Here is an 18,566-nt window from a genome sequence, read left to right on the forward strand (position 1 = left end):
CCATATATTAAACAATATTACAAAAAAAAAAAAAAATCCCTACAAATGTGATACTTGTATTGGTTGTTTGGGATCTTTTATAGCACAGCTGCATCCGGATATGGTACACTGACTGTTGTGAACGGGTATATATATATTGTTTGCAAATTGGAATACAATTTAAAAAATACTTTGTTTATAATATGATGTTTAATGATGTTTTCAAATACGCCTGATGGTTGTCATCTTTAGAACTGTTGGTGAAAATATCACGTGTGCAGTATATATGTAAATCTACAGTGCATGATTGTGCAGCTTTCACTGAGCTACAAAGAGGAGCCTATTGAATAGCTTTCCTTTGGCAGTCCACAGTGCAGCTCTTTCACACACTTTCACTCTGTGGATCAGTGAGGCACAAGAGTCCATATGTGAAACAAAACTGACCCTGCGTCAGGTACAATGTTCACTGCAGTGATACATAGAGCTTCTCGATTTCAGCTTTGAAGACTTTGGTTAGCTCTGCTCTTTTTGCCTTCAGAGTTGGGGTCAGTAGTCCATTTTCAATGGTAAACTGTTCTGGGTGGAGATGTAGGTTCTTAATCTTAAAAGGAGGAAAGAGAAAGATCTTGGTGTCAAAGGCAGTTACAGTAACATAGACCGATAGAAATATTCTACTGAACTAGATGATGTCGGATCCATTGAGCGATATTTTATACAGGTACTAAAATCTTACTTTTGTCATCACAATTAAACTAAGGAGGCAAATCTATCACACATCTGTTGCTGACATTGTACTGTGGTGGTGTGCATTTTGCCTGAATCTGTTTTACTGTGGAAGGATAACACAGAGGAATAAATAGTAATTTGATAACACAGAGGAATAAATATATTATACAGGAATATATTTTAAGAAAACTGAACAAAAGCAGTCTTTAATCTTGTGTTCTATCAGTATATGTATGCTCATGCATTCATCATTCGTGGTATACAACTGATAGGACACACAATTCCAGGCTGTAACTTCTTGGTACAAAGCATAGTTCCTTACAGTACCTGCTCAAAAGAATGAAGCCCCGACTCTTTTCCCAACTTCAACATATCTTCTTGGATCGCTTTCTTAATGTCCTGTGCAGCAAATATAAACATTCATAAAAATGACAGAATTAGTTTTGCTGAAGTGTTTTGCCAAATAATATTTATACAGCCTTTTATTCAAAGCACAATATTGCATTCTTCAACTTGTACTCATTTATTTTGAGGCACACTGCATACTGTTTAGAAATATGAAACTTACATTATTCTTACAGAGGTCTTCAAAAGATCCTTTAATTCCTCTTTTGGCAGCAAAATCTGGAAGCACCTCTGGATCAGGTACCACAATACCCACCAAGCAAGACTGGAAAAGAACATTATTGTTAATGCCACATGGAGGTCAGCCTGCACTAAAACGATGGATATACTCGTGTCTACTGCTGGAACTAAATGCTATTAATATATCAAAAGGTATTGCTAACCACCTAACTATCTATTTTATTAATGCAGATGCAGTATAATACCAAGGAGTAGGGGTATGAATAACAATACGTTCATTCTAAAATAAAAAATCTCTCGTAACAAAGTGGCAAAATATTTCTGCTGGCAAGAGGCATGGAGGATCAAAACCTTATCTGTGGTTGCAGTAAATATCAACTATTTCTGTTTTTTAAACAAAATCAATATGGGCTTCTGGACATGGTTCTAGTACATATCCACATTTCAGGCAACATCAGGCCATGTTACGTTTTATGACAACACTTGATGGTAAAACACAACTCGGGGATGATATTAGAAAACTCAATCAGAATAAATATGTTTGAAAGCTGGATTTACATGCATTCTGAAATCAGAATGACGTAGATTCTCGAAAACTAACAGATTTGTTGTGTGGATGTAAAATAATCATTTTCTCAGCATTGTCTTGGTACCGTACTGTTGTATGAATGTGGTATTACTTATCCCAAAATACCCCCAGACACAGTAAAACTAAAATACTACTAAAAGATAAGGAATGCTTTTAATGCCTTGGTTATTTACAGCAGCTAGTAAATGTAATTAAATGAAGAGGCATGATAACTGGACACATACTATTAATGTGCTGCTACTTGAAAAAAAGGTTATGGATTATTTAGTTCATCTAAAAACTAAAAGGAAATGTTTAAATTATTCTTTTTATAGGGCAATTATTGTTTCACAAATAAACACATATTAGAAGTGTTAAAGTAATAAGAGCCCTTCTTTGGTATTGGCTTACATTATAAATGATGAGTACGGCTGTGGCTTACCTTCAAGCTGTCTCCATGCACAAACACTTGAGCTACAGGGCCACTTCTCACATACACGTTCTCAATCTTTTCAGGAGCAATGTATTCTCCTTGTGCCAATTTGAAGATGTTCTTCTTTCTGTCAATAATCTTAAGAACGCCACTCTAAAAAGAATGAATGAATATATAGATATAGATATAGATAGATAGATAGATAGATAAGGAGGCTGTGTGGTCCAGCATTTAAAGAAACGGGCTTGTAAGCAGGAGGTCCCCAGTTCAAATCCCAGCTCAGCCACTGACTTGTGACCCTGAGCAAGTCACTTAACCTCCTTGTGCTCTGTCTTTTGGGTGAGACGTTGTTGTAAGTGACCCTGCAGCTGATGCATAGTTCACACACCCTAGTCTCATATCTTGTAAAGCTCTTTGGGATGATGGTCCACTATGAAAGGTGCTATATGAAGATTGTATACAAATTCTTTGTTTCATGGTGACTGTTCTGTTTATGCTAAGACCTAACCCACAACACAGATCATGAAAATTGTATTTGGAGAAAGCCACATAAAAGATTTACTTTGGGGATTTTAAAATAAAAACCAAGGCCTGGTTGGCAAGCAAACCTTCATATCTGTTATGCAGCTCTATGCAGGCTAATGAAAGACTTCCCTGGCAGACATCTGTTAATTAAGTCAACAAGGCCTCAGCAGAATGCTTTTCCAATAGGCTCAATAAGAAATGATACCAGCAAATGTATTAACAATGCCCTAATCAACCTCGCGGGCATTGCATAAGGGTTGTTAATGCTATCCATATGACATTACTACAATATACAGAAAAGGTAGGTTAAGGGTTATTATAAATAAGTGTGGAATGGGTTGTACAATGATATATACAGTGCTCATACTGTAAATTATTACTTTTGAATGAATTACTATAAGACATTGGATATTAGTTAGGCTAACTATAGAGAAAATGTCCATGAATTTGGTAAAGGAGACAAACTTACTGGCAGCCACTTTCCAATATCACCGGTGTGTAACCATCCGTTCTCATCAAGAGCTTCCATTGTTTTCTCTGGATCTTTCAGATATCCCTTGAATACATTTTTGCCTTTTATACAGACCTAAGAAAAAGAATAAGAGATACCTTAAAGCCTTTATCCCTTTTATAGCATCTTCACATTGTTAAAATGTGCCTGTTTGTTTTGTTATAAACATTGATAGGCTTCTTGCTGAGCAAGTTCATCATAAATGTGTAATGTTCGCTTAAGGCACTGAAAGCACAGGCAGATGTACTGTATAGTACCAGTGTTTTTAGTTTTCTCCCAAAACACTTTGGAAACACTACAGAATTTTATAAAAAGTTATGCATTTTTATTTGAAAATAATTTATATGGGAAATTTCTATTTGTTTCTTTTCCTCCACCTTTCTGGTAAATGTATTGTTTTCTTAAAAATGGGATGCGCTAGCTCTCTTACCTCTCCTTCTCCATTAGAAGCAAAATAGTTCATTTCTTCAACGTTGGACAGTTTTACTATGTTGCATGTAACTGGTGGGCCAACATGGCCTGTAAAAAAAAATAAAAAATAATGACATTTTTGGGTCCTTACTAACAAGTATTTGTGTCTTATTTGGAATGGACACACTACAACATAATGAATTAGTAAATTAAAAAGTTCAATGTATACAAATAGCCATTTTCTCACCATTGAGATACTCTGAAACCTTAAAGCACTAAAGCCAATAAAAAAAGCATAGTACAGCAATTACACACATTTAAGAGGGGTGACATTTTACAGGCTTATTAAACAGCATGACCACGTCTGTACATGTAATCATGATGCAGTATTGCTGTACATCCGAAATGAATGACTGAGACTGTTTGAGGGAACAGTTCAGTGGAAAGAGACTACTATTTAAGTGCCAAACTTGAGAACAGGGGAGAATGAATGTCCTCTAGATGAAATGACGAGGTCTCTACGTAATACAGGGTTCTGAAAAAAAAAATCGATATATTTTTGTTGATTGTTTCTTCGAAAGCCCGTCAGTGTTTTCCAGGTTGTGAAGTGCTTTACCAAGTCCCTGCAGTGAATTGCACTCTCACATTGCAGCATGTGATCACCTGAAGCACACATATACACAAATAGGATGATAAGGAAACCATATGACAGCAATTCATGCTGTGACTCTACCTGATGTCCAGTCCCCAGGCATGGAAAAGGTGCACCCAGCTGTGCACTCAGTCTGTCCATAAGCCTCAAAAATCTGAAAGGGCAAAATAATACATTTGTACTTAAAGGAGTGACAGCCAATGTCTTATTAGCTTTATTATAATTATTATCGTCTCACTTCACAGAGATAAGAGTATCTTCGTTCTTAGAGATAAACAAAGTTACATTTTAGTACAAATGTTTAATTGCAGGATTTATAAATATTCTGTTATTAGGTGTGCTGTGTAAGAGTAACGGGCAGTGTAGAGTGATACACTGCCTTGGCCGATTCTGTCCTAAAACCGCGAATGTAGACAAGTCTGGCTCTTGTGCATTGTGGCAAAGACGCTCGCTCGCGGTCCACGGGGTCGATGGTTTGCACCTAGCCTCCGCCCGGTTGCATAAGCGTTCATATTTATATCTAAATTTATAAATATGCAAAGAAATGAATGAAGTGGTTTGAACTTGAATGTATATTTTAATATAATCCATAAATTACCGGACATCCAAGGGCTGCTCTGAGAAAGTTGAGAACAGTTGGAGAGATCGGAGCTGCCCCAGTGACCATCACACGAACACGTCCACCCATGGTTCCCTTTAGAGAGAACAGGACTGTTAAAACTTTTTAACTGGAGGGGAAAAACATGTAAAATAAACATCATTTTTTAAACTTGTAGGTGGAATGTAAAAGGATAATAGGTTACCAAGTCTAGGGAAAATCTGGTATGGGTAAACCTATTATGAATGACTCCTACTCGATTGTCTGTGAATCTGTATCGACCGTGTCAACAGTACATGGCTAGTAAGGTGCAAGGTAGTATGGACCTGAAATCCACCTTTATTATGGATCTCTTAACAGGGTTTACGACATGTAAAGACGTACTAGTTCACAAATTGCTGAGTTTCACGCTGTTTAAAAGATAGAAATGTCGTTTCAAGTCATCAGTAATTTAACCAGAGGTAAAGTGAAACTCTAGGGATGGAACCTTTTTTTTTCTATTATTAAAATTTATACTTTTTTTTAAACAAATTGAATTCTCGCCTGAAAAAAAAACCCCAAAAAAACAAAAAAACATTAAAAGCAGTTCACAGCGTTCATTTGTAGCCCAAAACCCCCCAGATGTTAACTCGTCTTAAAACTGGTGAAATGCACCTTGTCATAGACCCTGTTGAGCAGGCGCGGCACCACTGGGAAAACTGTAGGCCGCAGGGCTTTCATGTCATCGGGCAGCAGTCGGATATCCCCCTGGAAGAACCCCACCCTGGCCCCACTGTTGTACATTACAGTCTGTAGAGAGGAAACATAAACCATTAATACATCAGTCAAGATATACACAGACAATACATCATTTAAATACTCATGAGCTTAATGCTAATATTAGCAAGGAATACAGTCATTTAATAAAATGTTTTGGAGTTCCTCTATGGATATTAAACCCCAAAATGTATATATATAAATATATATATATATATATACACACACACACACACACACAGTTGTAGTCAAAAGTTTACATACCCCAATGGAAACATATAATTTTGAGAACATTTTCGAAAACAAATATTTTGTAGCAAAAGTCACAAGCAATGGATGTCTGCAATGATTTATTTCAGCAATTTTTTTTAAAGTAAAAATCCAAGAATGCAAATTCAAAAGTATTCATACCCTGACAAGGACAATTAAATTAAGAGCTAGTTGAGGCACCTTTAACAATAATAACCGCTTTTAAGTGATTATGATATTTGTCAGTGAGCTTTTGGCATGATGACCATTCTTCAATGCACAATTGTTCCAGTTCATTCAAATTCTGAGAGCTTCTCTTGTGCACAGCCTTCTTCAACTCGTACCAAAGATTCCCAATCGGATTTAGATCAGGACTTTGACTAGACCATTCCAGAACCTTGATTTTATTCTTCTGTAACCATTCTGAAGTAGATTTTGATGTGTGCTTTGGATTGTTGTTGTGTTGGAACGTCCAGTTGAGCTTTAAGTTTTGTAGCAGAGGGTTTCAGATGATTGGCCTATATATTTTGCTATGCTATGGAATCCATTTTACCTTATATTGGAACTCAATTTCCTGTGCCAAAAACAGTCCCATAGAAGGATATTACTACCTCCATGCTTGACAGTAGGCATGGTGTTCTTTTCTTTGCATGCCCCATCAGACTTTCTCCAAACGTAACGACTATCAGAGTGACCAAATAGCTCAATTTTTGTTTCATCATTCAAATGCCATTTTGCAAACACTAAGCGATTGATATTTTCCTAAGTGTGGCTTTTTCCTTCTTCTTGATAATAGAAACAATATTTGAAATTGGGATACTCAAATGCTTGGAAATCTTCTTGTATCCTTCTCCAGCTTTATAACATTAAATAATTGTCTGCCTAAGGTCTTCAGATAGCTCTTTGCTTTTTCCCATATTGACTTATTGGTAATGACAGCAATCATCCTATGCCTAACCCTTTTATACACGCTAAGGATGTTCATCTACAATCCAGCATTTTCTAGACTTTTCTAGAATTAGGTTCTGCATTATCATATCGAAATGTCTAGTACCATGTAAACAATCATAGCATCAAAGGGTATGAATACTTTTGAATTAGCATCTTCTGAGTTTTGCAAAAAATCAAAAAAATTGCAAAATAAATCATTGTAGACATCTATTTCTTGTAACTCGTTTCTTCATCCACAAAGCAAAGCTTTTCCTATAAAAGATTTTTTCCTAAAATTCTTTGTTTGAGAAATATATATATAAAGACATTTTTAACTAGCTGGTGGATCTGTGAAGGCGAGCCTCCCTTCCCTTGCAGTAAACAATTTATGTAGCCAGTGGCACTGATTCCTGACTACAGTGGGTCAGACCTCACATTTGTGTTCTGTAAGCTATATGAAAGTAAGGTTAGACTGCAGCTCAGGGAGTGGGAATGCCCAGTGCTGAGCTATTAAGGCAAGCATAGCACATACTCTGGGTTAATCATGCACAGTATTAGAGATACACAGCTGTGGCCCTGAACAGAATCAGTTTTCAATTAACAACATAGCTAATTGAGAGTGCAATTACATTGCTGCTTAAATCAGAAAAAATTTGAAAAAAACAAATGTTATGCTTCATTAAAAAGACAAAACAAACAAAAAATAAACTCTTGTTATCTTTTTTTCTGGCTTTATGGTCTGAAAAAAATATTCTAAATCTGTCTTATAATGATGAGAGATACTGCAGAGAAAAAAAAAACTACAGTCCTTTAGAAACAACACACAATACAAGAAAACTGAACTAAGCCCATGTGGTAGAAACACCACAGTTTACAGTCTGGAATCTTGTGTTCTGTGTGTACCACAGGATCCAGGCAGGCCATTCTGTGTAATTTACATCATCATCCTTCCTCAATCTTACCTGAACAACCCTCTCAAACATGTGTGCAAGGGGTAGGAATGAGATAGAGATGTCTTCAGGCACCGGGCCAAAAGTGCTCTGTGAGGAAAACACATTGAGATTCAGTTGCAAAGGAAAGATTATTATTATTATATTATTATTTTATTATTATTATTATTATTATTATTATTATTATTTGCAATCTCTTTATTGTTGGTTGAAAATGTTAATTCTACAAACATGAATTAGTGCTGCTATTGCCACTTTGTACAGAGCCATTGCATTGTAACTGCAGTGTTATTCCAGTTTCATTGAAATTCTTTATGGTAATACAATTGTGTATCCTGTGAAAAGGCTCTGGAGTGAGGGTGTGTTTTGATCGTGTGTCCTGTGAAAAGGCTCTGGAGTGAGGGTGTGTCTTGATCGTGTATCCTGTGAAAAGGCTCTGGAGTGAGGATGTGTTTTGATTGTGTGTCCTGTGAAAAGGCTCTGGAGTGAGGGTGTGTTTTGATCGTGTGTCCTGTGAAAAGGCTCTGGAGTGAGGGTGTGTTTTGATCGTGTGTCCTGTGAAAAGGCTCTGGAGTGAGGGTGTGTTTTGATCGTGTGTCCTGTGAAAAGGCTCTGGAGTGAGGGTGTCTTGATCGTGTGTCCTGTGAAAAGGCTCTGGAGTGAGGGTGTGTTTTGATCGTGTGTCCTGTGAAAAGGCTCTGGAGTGAGGGTGTGTTTTGATCGTGTGTCCTGTGAAAAGGCTCTGGAGTGAGGGTGTCTTGATCGTGTGTCCTGTGAAAAGGCTCTGGAGTGAGGGTGTGTTTTGATCGTGTGTCCTGTGAAAAGGCTCTGGAGTGAGGGTGTGTTTTGATCGTGTATCCTGTGAAAAGGCTCTGGAGTGAGGGTGTGTTTTGATCGTGTGTCCTGTGAAAAGGCTCTGGAGTGAGGGTGTGTTTTGATCGTGTGTCCTGTGAAAAGGCTCTGGAGTGAGGGTGTGTTTTGATCGTGTGTCCTGTGAAAAGGCTCTGGAGTGAGGGTGTGTTTTGATCGTGTGTCCTGTGAAAAGGCTCTGGAGTGAGGGTGTGTTTTGATCGTGTGTCCTGTGAAAAGGCTCTGGAGTGAAGGTGTCTTGATCGTGTGTCCTGTGAAAAGGCTGGAGTGAGGGTGTGTTTTGATCGTGTGTCCTGTGAAAAGGCTCTGGAGTGAAGGTGTGTTTTGATCGTGTGTCCTGTGAAAAGGCTCTGGAGTGAGGGTGTGTTTTGATCGTGTGTCCTGTGAAAAGGCTCTGGAGTGAGGGTGTGTTTTGATCGTGTGTCCTGTGAAAAGGCTCTGGAGTGAGGGTGTGTTTTGATCGTGTGTCCTGTGAAAAGGCTCTGGAGTGAGGGTGTCTTGATCGTGTATCCTGTGAAAAGGCTCTGGAGTGAGGGTGTGCTTTGATCGTGTGTCCTGTGAAAAGGCTCTGGAGTGAGGGTGTCTTGATCGTGTGTCCTGTGAAAAGGCTCTGGAGTGAGGGTGTGTTTTGATCGTGTGTCCTGTGAAAAGGCTGGAGTGAGGGTGTGTCTTGATTGTATAGCTTGCTGAAAAGGCTGGAGTGAGGGTGTGTCTTGATTGTATAGCCTGCTGAAAAGGCTGGAGTGAGGGTGTGTCTTGATTGTATAGCCTGCTGAAAAGGCTGGAGTGAGGGTGTGTCTTGTTATACTGCTTTGCATGCACCAGTGTGGGCCTGGGCTAGTAAGTATGAGTAACTATAGAATTGCTGTATCAACACTGCATACTTCAGTATTATCAGGAGACTTATTGAGCCTTTACAATATTTGAATTGGTTAATGATTGCTTTATAAATATCCGCAGGCTTGTGGCTGTTAACATAGCTTGTCATGGAGACATTTTCAACTGATTTCTGCTTTCTGTCATAACAAAAAAAAAAAAAAAAAAAAAAAAGCAAACCAAGGTGTCAATGCTATTAAGAATTAAACTCTTTATTAAAACTTTTTAAAAATCTGAACCAACCTCAAAGCTTTTAATAAAAGCAGCAGCATCTGCTATTACATTTTCATGGGTCAACATCGCTCCTTTAGGATCACCTAACAAGAGATCAGATATAGCGGTTAGATGAAATATATGTTGCTCATCTGATTTTCTAGGTACCAGAAGCTATAATATTGCTTAAGACAAAGCAAAATGTGTTTCTGTGAAATTTCACTTTTTCTTTTTTTTTTTTTACAAAAAATCCACTAACAATTATTCAAAATACCCAAACCATTTGTCAAGAGTATTAGTTGCACGATCTACGATACTTCTGAAGCAGTGCAGACCCTTCTTTAAAAGAGCCTAGTGATGCCAACACAGTGAAATTCCAGACAAGCTGGGATTCAAACAAGGTAATAACAACATCCCCACCTGTGGTTCCACTCGTGAAGCACACGACGCTGAGATCCTCTGGTTGAGGCAGCTGTGGAGATAAAGCATTTCTGCTAGAAACAGTAACCGCTCCTGCAACAGCTTACTGCTAATTAAATGTAAGACTGCAACAACATTACTTACAATTGGTTTTCTCCAGTTTTCTTTGCCTAAAACCTAAAACACATGACAAAAATGATAAGAAACAGTAATATTCAGTAAAATTGCTTAAAAATAGCTTAGAAACTTTCCCTATGCCAGGTGTCTTTATATTGTAAATGTAAAAAGGAGTGAACCTTGGGGATGTCATTACAGACAGGATTATGCTGCTGCTCACATGTTGATGCCAAAGCAACACACTGGAAGATTGCTTATTGTTATCATACTTTCAAATTACAGCTCAGGTCAAAAGGGTTTGTCACCGAAAACGACCTTAAATAAATCTATGTGAGAGTTAATGACATTACCAAAATACTATACTACCAGTATCCCTATGTCTTTAGAGTATACAACAGTGTACACTGTATCATTTATAATACAGGACTATAAAAAAACATCCAAGTAAAGAAACCATTGCAGTGCACTTATTCATATGTGAATGAACTATTATTATGGTCCATATCCAGTGTTTGTAAACTTGAAGGATGAATGGTCTCAGTCTGATGATAACTGAATCCAATGACGATTCACTCTATTGTGTCCCTGACTCTCCTCCTGTTTACTGGCAGGAGATATAATAGTACAGCGTGTTCCTGCTTCCAGTTTCCAGTTTCAAATGTAACTCAGTCACTTGGTTTTACCTCAGCTTCCTGCAGAGACAGGATTTCAACTCCACACTTTGCCCCTCTTTCCTTGAGCTCAGTGTTGAATGGATCCATGAGGATGATAGTGTTGAGGACTGGCGTCAGGCTTTTCTCACAGTTACTCAGGAGCACATGGGCCCTGTCAGGTCTGTCACATATAACTGTTGATAAATCAGCTGAAAAAAATATAAATAAAATACAAACACAATTTTAAAAATCCTCCTAACTCAATTGCTAAAATAATATTTCAAGTGCAATGCAATAGCAAAGGGGGTAGAAGATCCATGCTATAAGATATGGTGCATGTTTTGTGTTTTACCTTTGTTAATTATAAATACGAGAGCTTCAGGTCCTAGTGTGTCGTACAGTGGAACAACCACCATGGAGTAGGTATAACAGGCGTACTCAGCAATAATCCACTGGAGAATGAAAAACAGCATTAATTCCTAATCATTATCTGTCACCATCTGCTTACTGTTGGCAGGGCAGTTAAGAACTGACGTCCAGCTATACATCATAACGGTCTTGTGAGTATGTTGCTTAAACAGCTGCATAGAACTGCAGTTTGATGTGTGAAGTATCACACCCCTCTGTGCAGTATTTATGGTATTTATTCAAAGCAAAAACACTATTAACTATTATTAGAATCACAGCCTTGTCAAACCCCATAAAGATGCCAGTCCCCACTACTCTACATGTACTGTGTGTACATAGGCAGAGAAAGTAGTGGGATGATTACATGGTCACGTGATTTCAACTGAACAAGGAAGGCTGTTCATTCCAGACTTAGGCATCTCCAGGCAGGCTCAAAGCCAGGTAAAAGGCAGCTCTGCCTTTTAAAATGTTAATGCCCCAGTATTGAAGAAACAGACCCCAGAACATAACCGCACAGAATGACTGCAAACACCATACAATATGAAAGTATGAATATATGTGAAGGGTGAAGCTATGAAATGTGAAGCTGCTTTCTCTTCGTAAAAAACAGTAGGTGTTTAAAGTCAGGCGACAACAGCGCAGTGCATATCTTTTTAAGATTTGAAATGTTAAAACCCATGTGAATATAAATATGATCTTTCAGTTCTTTATTTGGTACTTTACCTCAGGCCTGTTCTGAGCAAATATGCCAACAAGTTGTTCAGGAGATGCTTTCAGTCCTCTGTGTATCAGCGCAGAGCCCAGGTATTCAGCTCTGTCAGACACCTGCTCATTGCACAGCAAAACATCATGTCAAGTGAAACCTTCACAGGACTATGGGATGCATCCTTCTCTTGTGCAAGTCTAAAGGGAGTTACCTGTTTGTATGACAGCCACTGGTAAGGCTGGTTTGGTTTTCTGTAGCCTAAACAAGGTCCATCCCCTAAAAAAAAAAAAGAAGAAGAATAAAACGGGTGTTTTAAAGTCCATGAAAATACTGTGGGTAAGTTTCCTTGCCTTTTCTTTTTCAATTAGGAAACTATGCTTTTTGAAAATGGTTATTACCAGACACTTGTAGTCCCCTCTGGAAACCATCATATAGCGTCCTGGCATCATCATAATAATATGACATGAGTGTATCATCCCTAAGCAGAGCACTTCTTCTTGCACCATCCTAATTATGAACAGAAAGAAACATGAAATAAGAGTAATGCAAATTCCAACATTCACTTGCAACCATACACATTTTCACTAGCTTTTCCAGGTGCTTTTATTCAACACTTTCTTTTTTTCATTGTGATTTAAATAGTCATCAACCAGTTGCCAAATAAGCACTCGTCAGTACCTACGACCACCTCCTTATTGATAGGTGCATTAAAAGATTATATAGGTAATAAAGGATATAGCTAATAGTGTTAATGTTATAATAGAATGGGTACATTTACCACTTAGCATATGCTAAATATGGCATTAAGGACTTGACATTGTAAAGCTATGGAGTACATAGTATCATAAGAAAAACAACAACTCTATATACTGCACTTCTTCAGTACCTTGGTTCCCACTGTCTGCTTATTAAGGTCTACTGGAGGTATGATAGGCTTGGGTCGGGTTATCAGCCAGCACAGGACACCAGCCCCAAATGTGAAGAGCCCAATAATGGCAGGAGTGGGGAGCGGGGAAAATAAAAACTGCAGAATACAGTTCATCGTAATAATTTGAATCCAAACCTGAAAAAAAAAAAAAAAAACTAACGTGAATTGAATGTTCTTGATCTTCAATTGTACACCAGTAGAAAATTAAAACACAAAAAAGGGGGTATTTATGACACTGTCATGGTGGTACTTATACTGGTGTAAACATTTTATATGTAAGCATGTTTTTTTGTCATAATGTGTAATTCATAAAATATTTCTACATACTTTACTGTAACGTACAATATGTATTTGTAAGCACTACGATCTAATTTATGAAGTGTTATTTTATATGATAGTGAATGGTATTGTGCAATATTCAAGTGCAATTTCAACACATTGTGGCTCAACCTGTCTCTTTATAATCTCATAGAACATACACAACTCCAAACAAATCCAAATAATATTATTAATTCACAGATTATTTTACAAGTTACTGATACTACTATCTTTATATTGTGCCATACAAACATTTATAAACCCAACAGGACACGTTCGGCAAAGTCTCCTTAAAGTTACACATTGCCAATGATCTTTTATGCACATTTGTATGGCCAAGAACAAATGCTGCAGCATGATTCAGAAGGTCATCAACTCTCACCCACAAAACGTATTTGAAGCAGTGATGAAATGGCCTGTAAAGTGGGTCAACTTTGGGCACGCCTGTGACCTAAATGAATCGACTAAATCTGTACAGTTTGTGCTGAATGCAGTTGCTCGTCTTTCTTTATAGTGACGTGCAGGCAAAGCCACCCTACTGCAGTAGACTTTCTGAAGTGTCTAACTGCCCAGGAGCAGTCAAGTTAAATGTTCAAAGACTTGCCCCATGGAAATGCACTTCAATTGGAACCCCTGCAATCCAGAGGTTGAAACACTAGCCACTATTGTCACAAACAGTGGGCTTTGCTTTGCAAATTCTAACGGACTGACACAGGAGTGAGCCAGCATGAATTAAACCCAGCTCGAATTTAATTAGAAACTCCTGCCAGTAGTTAAGCAGGTGTATATGTAGCAGGTCAAAATGTTCGGGCTGGGTCTGTGTTCAGGCTAAAACCTGTGCGGACCCTTAAAAATTGATTGATTGAAAGAAAGGTGTGTGTGTAATGCTTGGAAAGTATTGGTTAAGGTGACTGGTAAGCAGCTCAGCTGTTCAGTTGAGCAGTTATGACTTGGGAAAAGTTTAGTAAGCAATCCTTGATGGAGTTAGGTTTTTGCTTTGTTTTGTGTTAAATAATGATACAGGCACCGCCCTGTTTACACCTTATCTCTTTGTTGTGAGAGTACTTCATTCTTACTAGAAGACAGTGTTAAAGGTCCCGGAAAGAATATCCCTCTTTGCCACAGTACATACATGCATACATACGTAGACACATACATTTAAAATGGTCTGGAAGAATGTTAGTTTGACCACATCTAAATTAGGACAAATAAATGCTGTATTAGTTTAAAGGTTATTTAACTGCATAGTATCTACCTGTAAGTACAGCCTCATAACTGCAATATCTACATTGTTCTTTGCTCAGATGTATTGTGCTTTCTCATTAAATGCTGTCAAAATGCTAAAATTAATGATTAGCAGTAAAGCCTCTTTCAGGAAACATCTCATAGTGATGCTGGGATCATTCGTACATACTGTACTGTATTTAATTGTGTCTTTATACAGTGTGTGCTCCGGTCTGGCAACAGCATTTGCAAACACATGCTCTGCAAATGTACATCGATCATTGCATTTACAGAGTTAAAAAACAAACAAACTGTTGCAGATGCACACTTAATAAAGCTTTGTGCCAAATGTGGCAAAGTCTGAAAAGCATTTTAGTAAGGAACAAATAGGAAAGTGTCTGTGTACCCTTGACAGCTTCTTAAAGCATTCTAGTAAGCTCCTGACAGATAAGAAAGTGTTTGCATACCCTTGATAACTTCTTTGATTCCGAGCCTCTCTCTGTTTTCTGCTGCTATTCGGAGCACCGCGTGCTGGGCTGGTGCATACCTCCTTCACACAGTATCTCCACACCTGAAATGCGTTGTTAGACAGACACACCACAGCTTTCATACAATCCCAGGTAACCTTTTGAACCGTGACTAGCGCTAGTTTCAAAGGTAACACCTCCTCAGTTATTGTAAATAATGGGCCTGGTTTCAGTCCAATAGTCTAAAAGATATATACTGTGGCATTACATTGCGCAAATACAATGTTGCTTTCAAATGCTGTTTAGTAAGAGTATAAAACTAAAGACTGTTTTATTAGTTAATTAATGATTAATAATGTAACTGAGTTAAGAACATCCTTCCATGAGACATACAGTACTGTATGCACTGTTAATGGATCTACATGCAATAAAATAGGGACAATACAGAATATACAAGGGAACAAGTTTTCTAGTCAAGGTTGTAAAAGACTTACCTTAAGCCTAATAACCTTTGCCCTTATGTCATCCAGACTTTCAACACTGACGCTTTATCCCACTTCCAATCAGAAATTATACAAACAAATCAGAAACCAGCCACACTACTGTTTATTCATCCTCTTTTTTGTAGAATTACTTTTCCAAGCAGAAGTCAACAGAGCAAGTATTTGGAGTAAGTCCCACATGCATTTGAAAGTATCAGAACGGCTCAAGGGCACCCACAATGAATGGGAAAACATTCAATGTGTTGAATCTAGAAAGTCGTCTTATATGTGACAGAGGGAAAGTGAACACTTTCAGATAAACCAAGCAGATACTTGCACTCATAGCCTCAAAGAAAGACAATGCCCTCTCTGTGCAAACAAACAAGTGTTCTGAAACAATGCCTGATGTCTAAGTCCATCTCTAACGCGTAGCTGATGCTTTTATTATTTCAATATAGATAACATGTTGTATAAGCACTGAAGGATCTTTTATAAAGTAAGGCCAGTTCTGAAGGAGGGGGCATTAAATAGGTTAGCATAACTCTGAAAATGTGCACAATATCAGGAAAAGGTTTGCAGCAAAATGACTGTAGTGTTGTCAGTTACAAAGGCCACTTCAAAGCTAGCTCAGGTCACGTGTAATTACATGTGTTTCTGTGTGCAGTGCATAGAAATAAACTTTGGGGAAAAAACCCACCCAAAAGTACACAATTAGATTTAGCTGGTGAAAATTCAGTTTTGAAAAAAATCAATTCAATCATCTCAAAAATTATCTTGTGCCCAGTGCAAAACTGCCTTACATGAAACAGGAGAGCAATACAGGGTAGAATTTATATTATTATTGACATCGAACTGGGCCAAAAGTCAAATGCAAATAGTGAGACATCAGTGACAAAGCGTATCGACTGAAGAATTGCAGCTAAATGAGGGAGTGTTACAATTGGAATGAAAGGGCATTTTTATAAAGGAATGATTATAACAGCCCACAACTATTGAAATTCTTACTAATAACTCCTACCTTAGAGTAAGCATTTCCTGAGAAACCAAAGCAAATGTGTGAATCAGTGGATGGTTTTACTAGTTCTGAGTAGTGTGCAGTATATGTAAACCCCTTCAGTAATGTGAATGACTTGAGAAAAGCACAAACAGTTCTCTGATTTGTTTAGGACGTGCCGTATTGCTTCGGTGTTTCACTATTGCAAGGTGTTAATCACTGATTCATTAAACATGCCAAGATGTGTTGGGGCAGGTTAAAAGAAACACAGCACAATAAACACCTGAACAGAGCCAAACCTGAAGCAAAGCGCTAATTGCTTTAATCAGACCATTAACCAACAGGACGAAACGTCAAGCTCACTCTATTTAGAAAACCTGATTCCCCAGGATATCCATGCTGATGTTTGTCTTGTACTGACATACAATGACGGACAAGGATGGCACTTCTAGTATCTAATCCATTAAAAAAATTAAATAATAATAATCTTTAAATGCAATGTCAGCTGTGCATTCTCCTTGTTCAGAACACACTAACCACAAATGCAAAGTCAGACTTACCTGTGAAACACACCTCCTGTCTTCAGTTTACTCAGCTTTGACGTACTCCAGTTTAACAGAACATCTACAGCACTCCTCAACCAATGCATTTTAAACAAATCATGACTGTGTTCTCTGTATCTCTGAGCTGCTATCAGTCAACATGCATCATCTATATTGAGCAATGCTTTATTTCTCAGCAGTGGTTTAGGGTCATAGGATAGCAGACATTGTTTTTATTTTTTATTATTATTTATGAAGTGCGATGCAAATTTGCAGTGGCCTGTGCAATTTATACGTAAGTACATTCTAACCATATGTGGCAGGGCTAAGGCCCCACCCCTGCCAGAAACATGTGCAGAATGTGGCCAGGTTCTAATTAGTTGATTGTCAATTAGCCCTGGCCACACAGTACAGGCACGTTCTCCTACAGTTCCTTCATTTTGAGAAAGGAATGACAGCCACAGGTTCTGCTCTTTGTCCTAGCACCATGATAGCAAAGCTTGGGTGTGTTGTCTCTTTGGTTTGGTATTTTGTCTAACTGTTTTGTTTGTATAAATAATAGTTAAATACAAGTATGCAGATAATGAATACAAACTGCAATCTCCTGCCTCCTGCCTCGTCTATTCCTAACGCTGGCCTTAATCAAGGCTACCCTAGCACACTGAAATGGTATAGATTTCTGGTCAGAAGAGCATAATGTGTTGAATTAAATGAATTTTGAGTCTCATCTCACCAATTGGCTGGGTAATCAGGGAAAATGTAACTGAAATGTGGAATCCAATTCTGATCAAGGTCAATACATTTTGGTTGATTAAACATCTTCTTGACAATCTTCACAATCTTTTATTGACAACAGGCTATTAGTTAATTTTACATTCTGGCTTGCTGCATGGTAGGGTGCCAAGAGGTTAATTAAAGACATTATAAATGCAATACATGCTACATTCAATTAAAAATGATGTCTCAGGTGAAGCTTGGCTGTTGGAAGAATATTCTGTTCTTACCGCTTATTAGCATTTTTACATATCCCATTTTATATTAAATATCATTTAATATCATGTTCTTTAATTTGAGAGATACAGAACATTTCAAGTACAACATTAAGTTAAAGCAAATCAAAGGCTCCCCTGGTATTGAATCACATGCTGTTTGGCAGGAAACATGGCCTGATCACAGCTAAACCATTGGAGTGAACCTGAACTTCAGCACAGGAAGGTGAGTTGTTACCTGAAAGTAGCAGAGTTTTATTCCTTTACACAATATAAGATTAAAGACAGGACTTTTTGAAAATATGTGTGCAAAATAACTGTGCAGTGTCTTGAAAAACATGATTTTTGATTGAATACTATTTCTGTAGGTTTTATCTGACTGATGAACCAAATAGGGTCCAATAAAATATGAACTGCAATAATCAGCGATGTTATGCTTGATAGAAAATGCACTTTGCTTCGATTGCCACACATTTCCAGAGCCCT

General features: G+C 37.8%; 1 protein-coding gene across 1 annotated transcript; it reads right to left on the minus strand.

The window, feature by feature from the left end:
* Positions 1 to 46: 46 nt before the first annotated feature.
* On the minus strand, positions 47 to 17,190 carry LOC121321623 (long-chain-fatty-acid--CoA ligase 5-like). The gene is made up of 21 exons (XM_041260627.1): positions 17,110 to 17,190; positions 15,074 to 15,177; positions 13,023 to 13,199; positions 12,535 to 12,643; positions 12,348 to 12,412; positions 12,154 to 12,255; positions 11,375 to 11,474; positions 11,053 to 11,231; positions 10,397 to 10,429; positions 10,253 to 10,304; positions 9,863 to 9,936; positions 7,886 to 7,963; positions 5,618 to 5,777; positions 4,989 to 5,110; positions 4,472 to 4,544; positions 3,758 to 3,846; positions 3,286 to 3,402; positions 2,301 to 2,444; positions 1,274 to 1,375; positions 1,033 to 1,104; positions 47 to 580 (listed from the first exon to the last, which is right to left on the minus strand). The coding sequence occupies exons 3-21, from the start codon at positions 13,176 to 13,178 to the stop codon at positions 443 to 445; spliced, it is 1,965 nt and encodes a 654-aa protein (XP_041116561.1). The 5' UTR covers positions 13,179 to 13,199; positions 15,074 to 15,177; positions 17,110 to 17,190; the 3' UTR covers positions 47 to 442.
* Between the last annotated feature and the right edge of the window lie 1,376 nt (positions 17,191 to 18,566).

Source organism: Polyodon spathula, chromosome 10 (assembly GCF_017654505.1).
Source record: "Polyodon spathula isolate WHYD16114869_AA chromosome 10, ASM1765450v1, whole genome shotgun sequence".
Classification (NCBI taxonomy): domain Eukaryota; kingdom Metazoa; phylum Chordata; class Actinopteri; order Acipenseriformes; family Polyodontidae; genus Polyodon; species Polyodon spathula.

What these genes read in the sequence shown, in the direction of transcription:
- LOC121321623 (XM_041260627.1), bottom strand. Translation starts at nt 13,178, where the DNA reads ATGAACTGTATTCTGCAGTTTTTATTTTCCCCGCTCCCCACTCCTGCC. An exon ending in CTTTTATTAAAAGCTTTGAG is followed by an intron (nt 7,964 to 9,862) that starts GTTGGTTCAGAT and finishes TTTTCCTCACAG; the next exon opens with AGCACTTTTGGCCCGGTGCC. An exon ending in TGCATGGAGACAGCTTGAAG is followed by an intron (nt 1,376 to 2,300) that starts GTAAGCCACAGC and finishes GTTCTTTTCCAG; the next exon opens with TCTTGCTTGGTGGGTATTGT.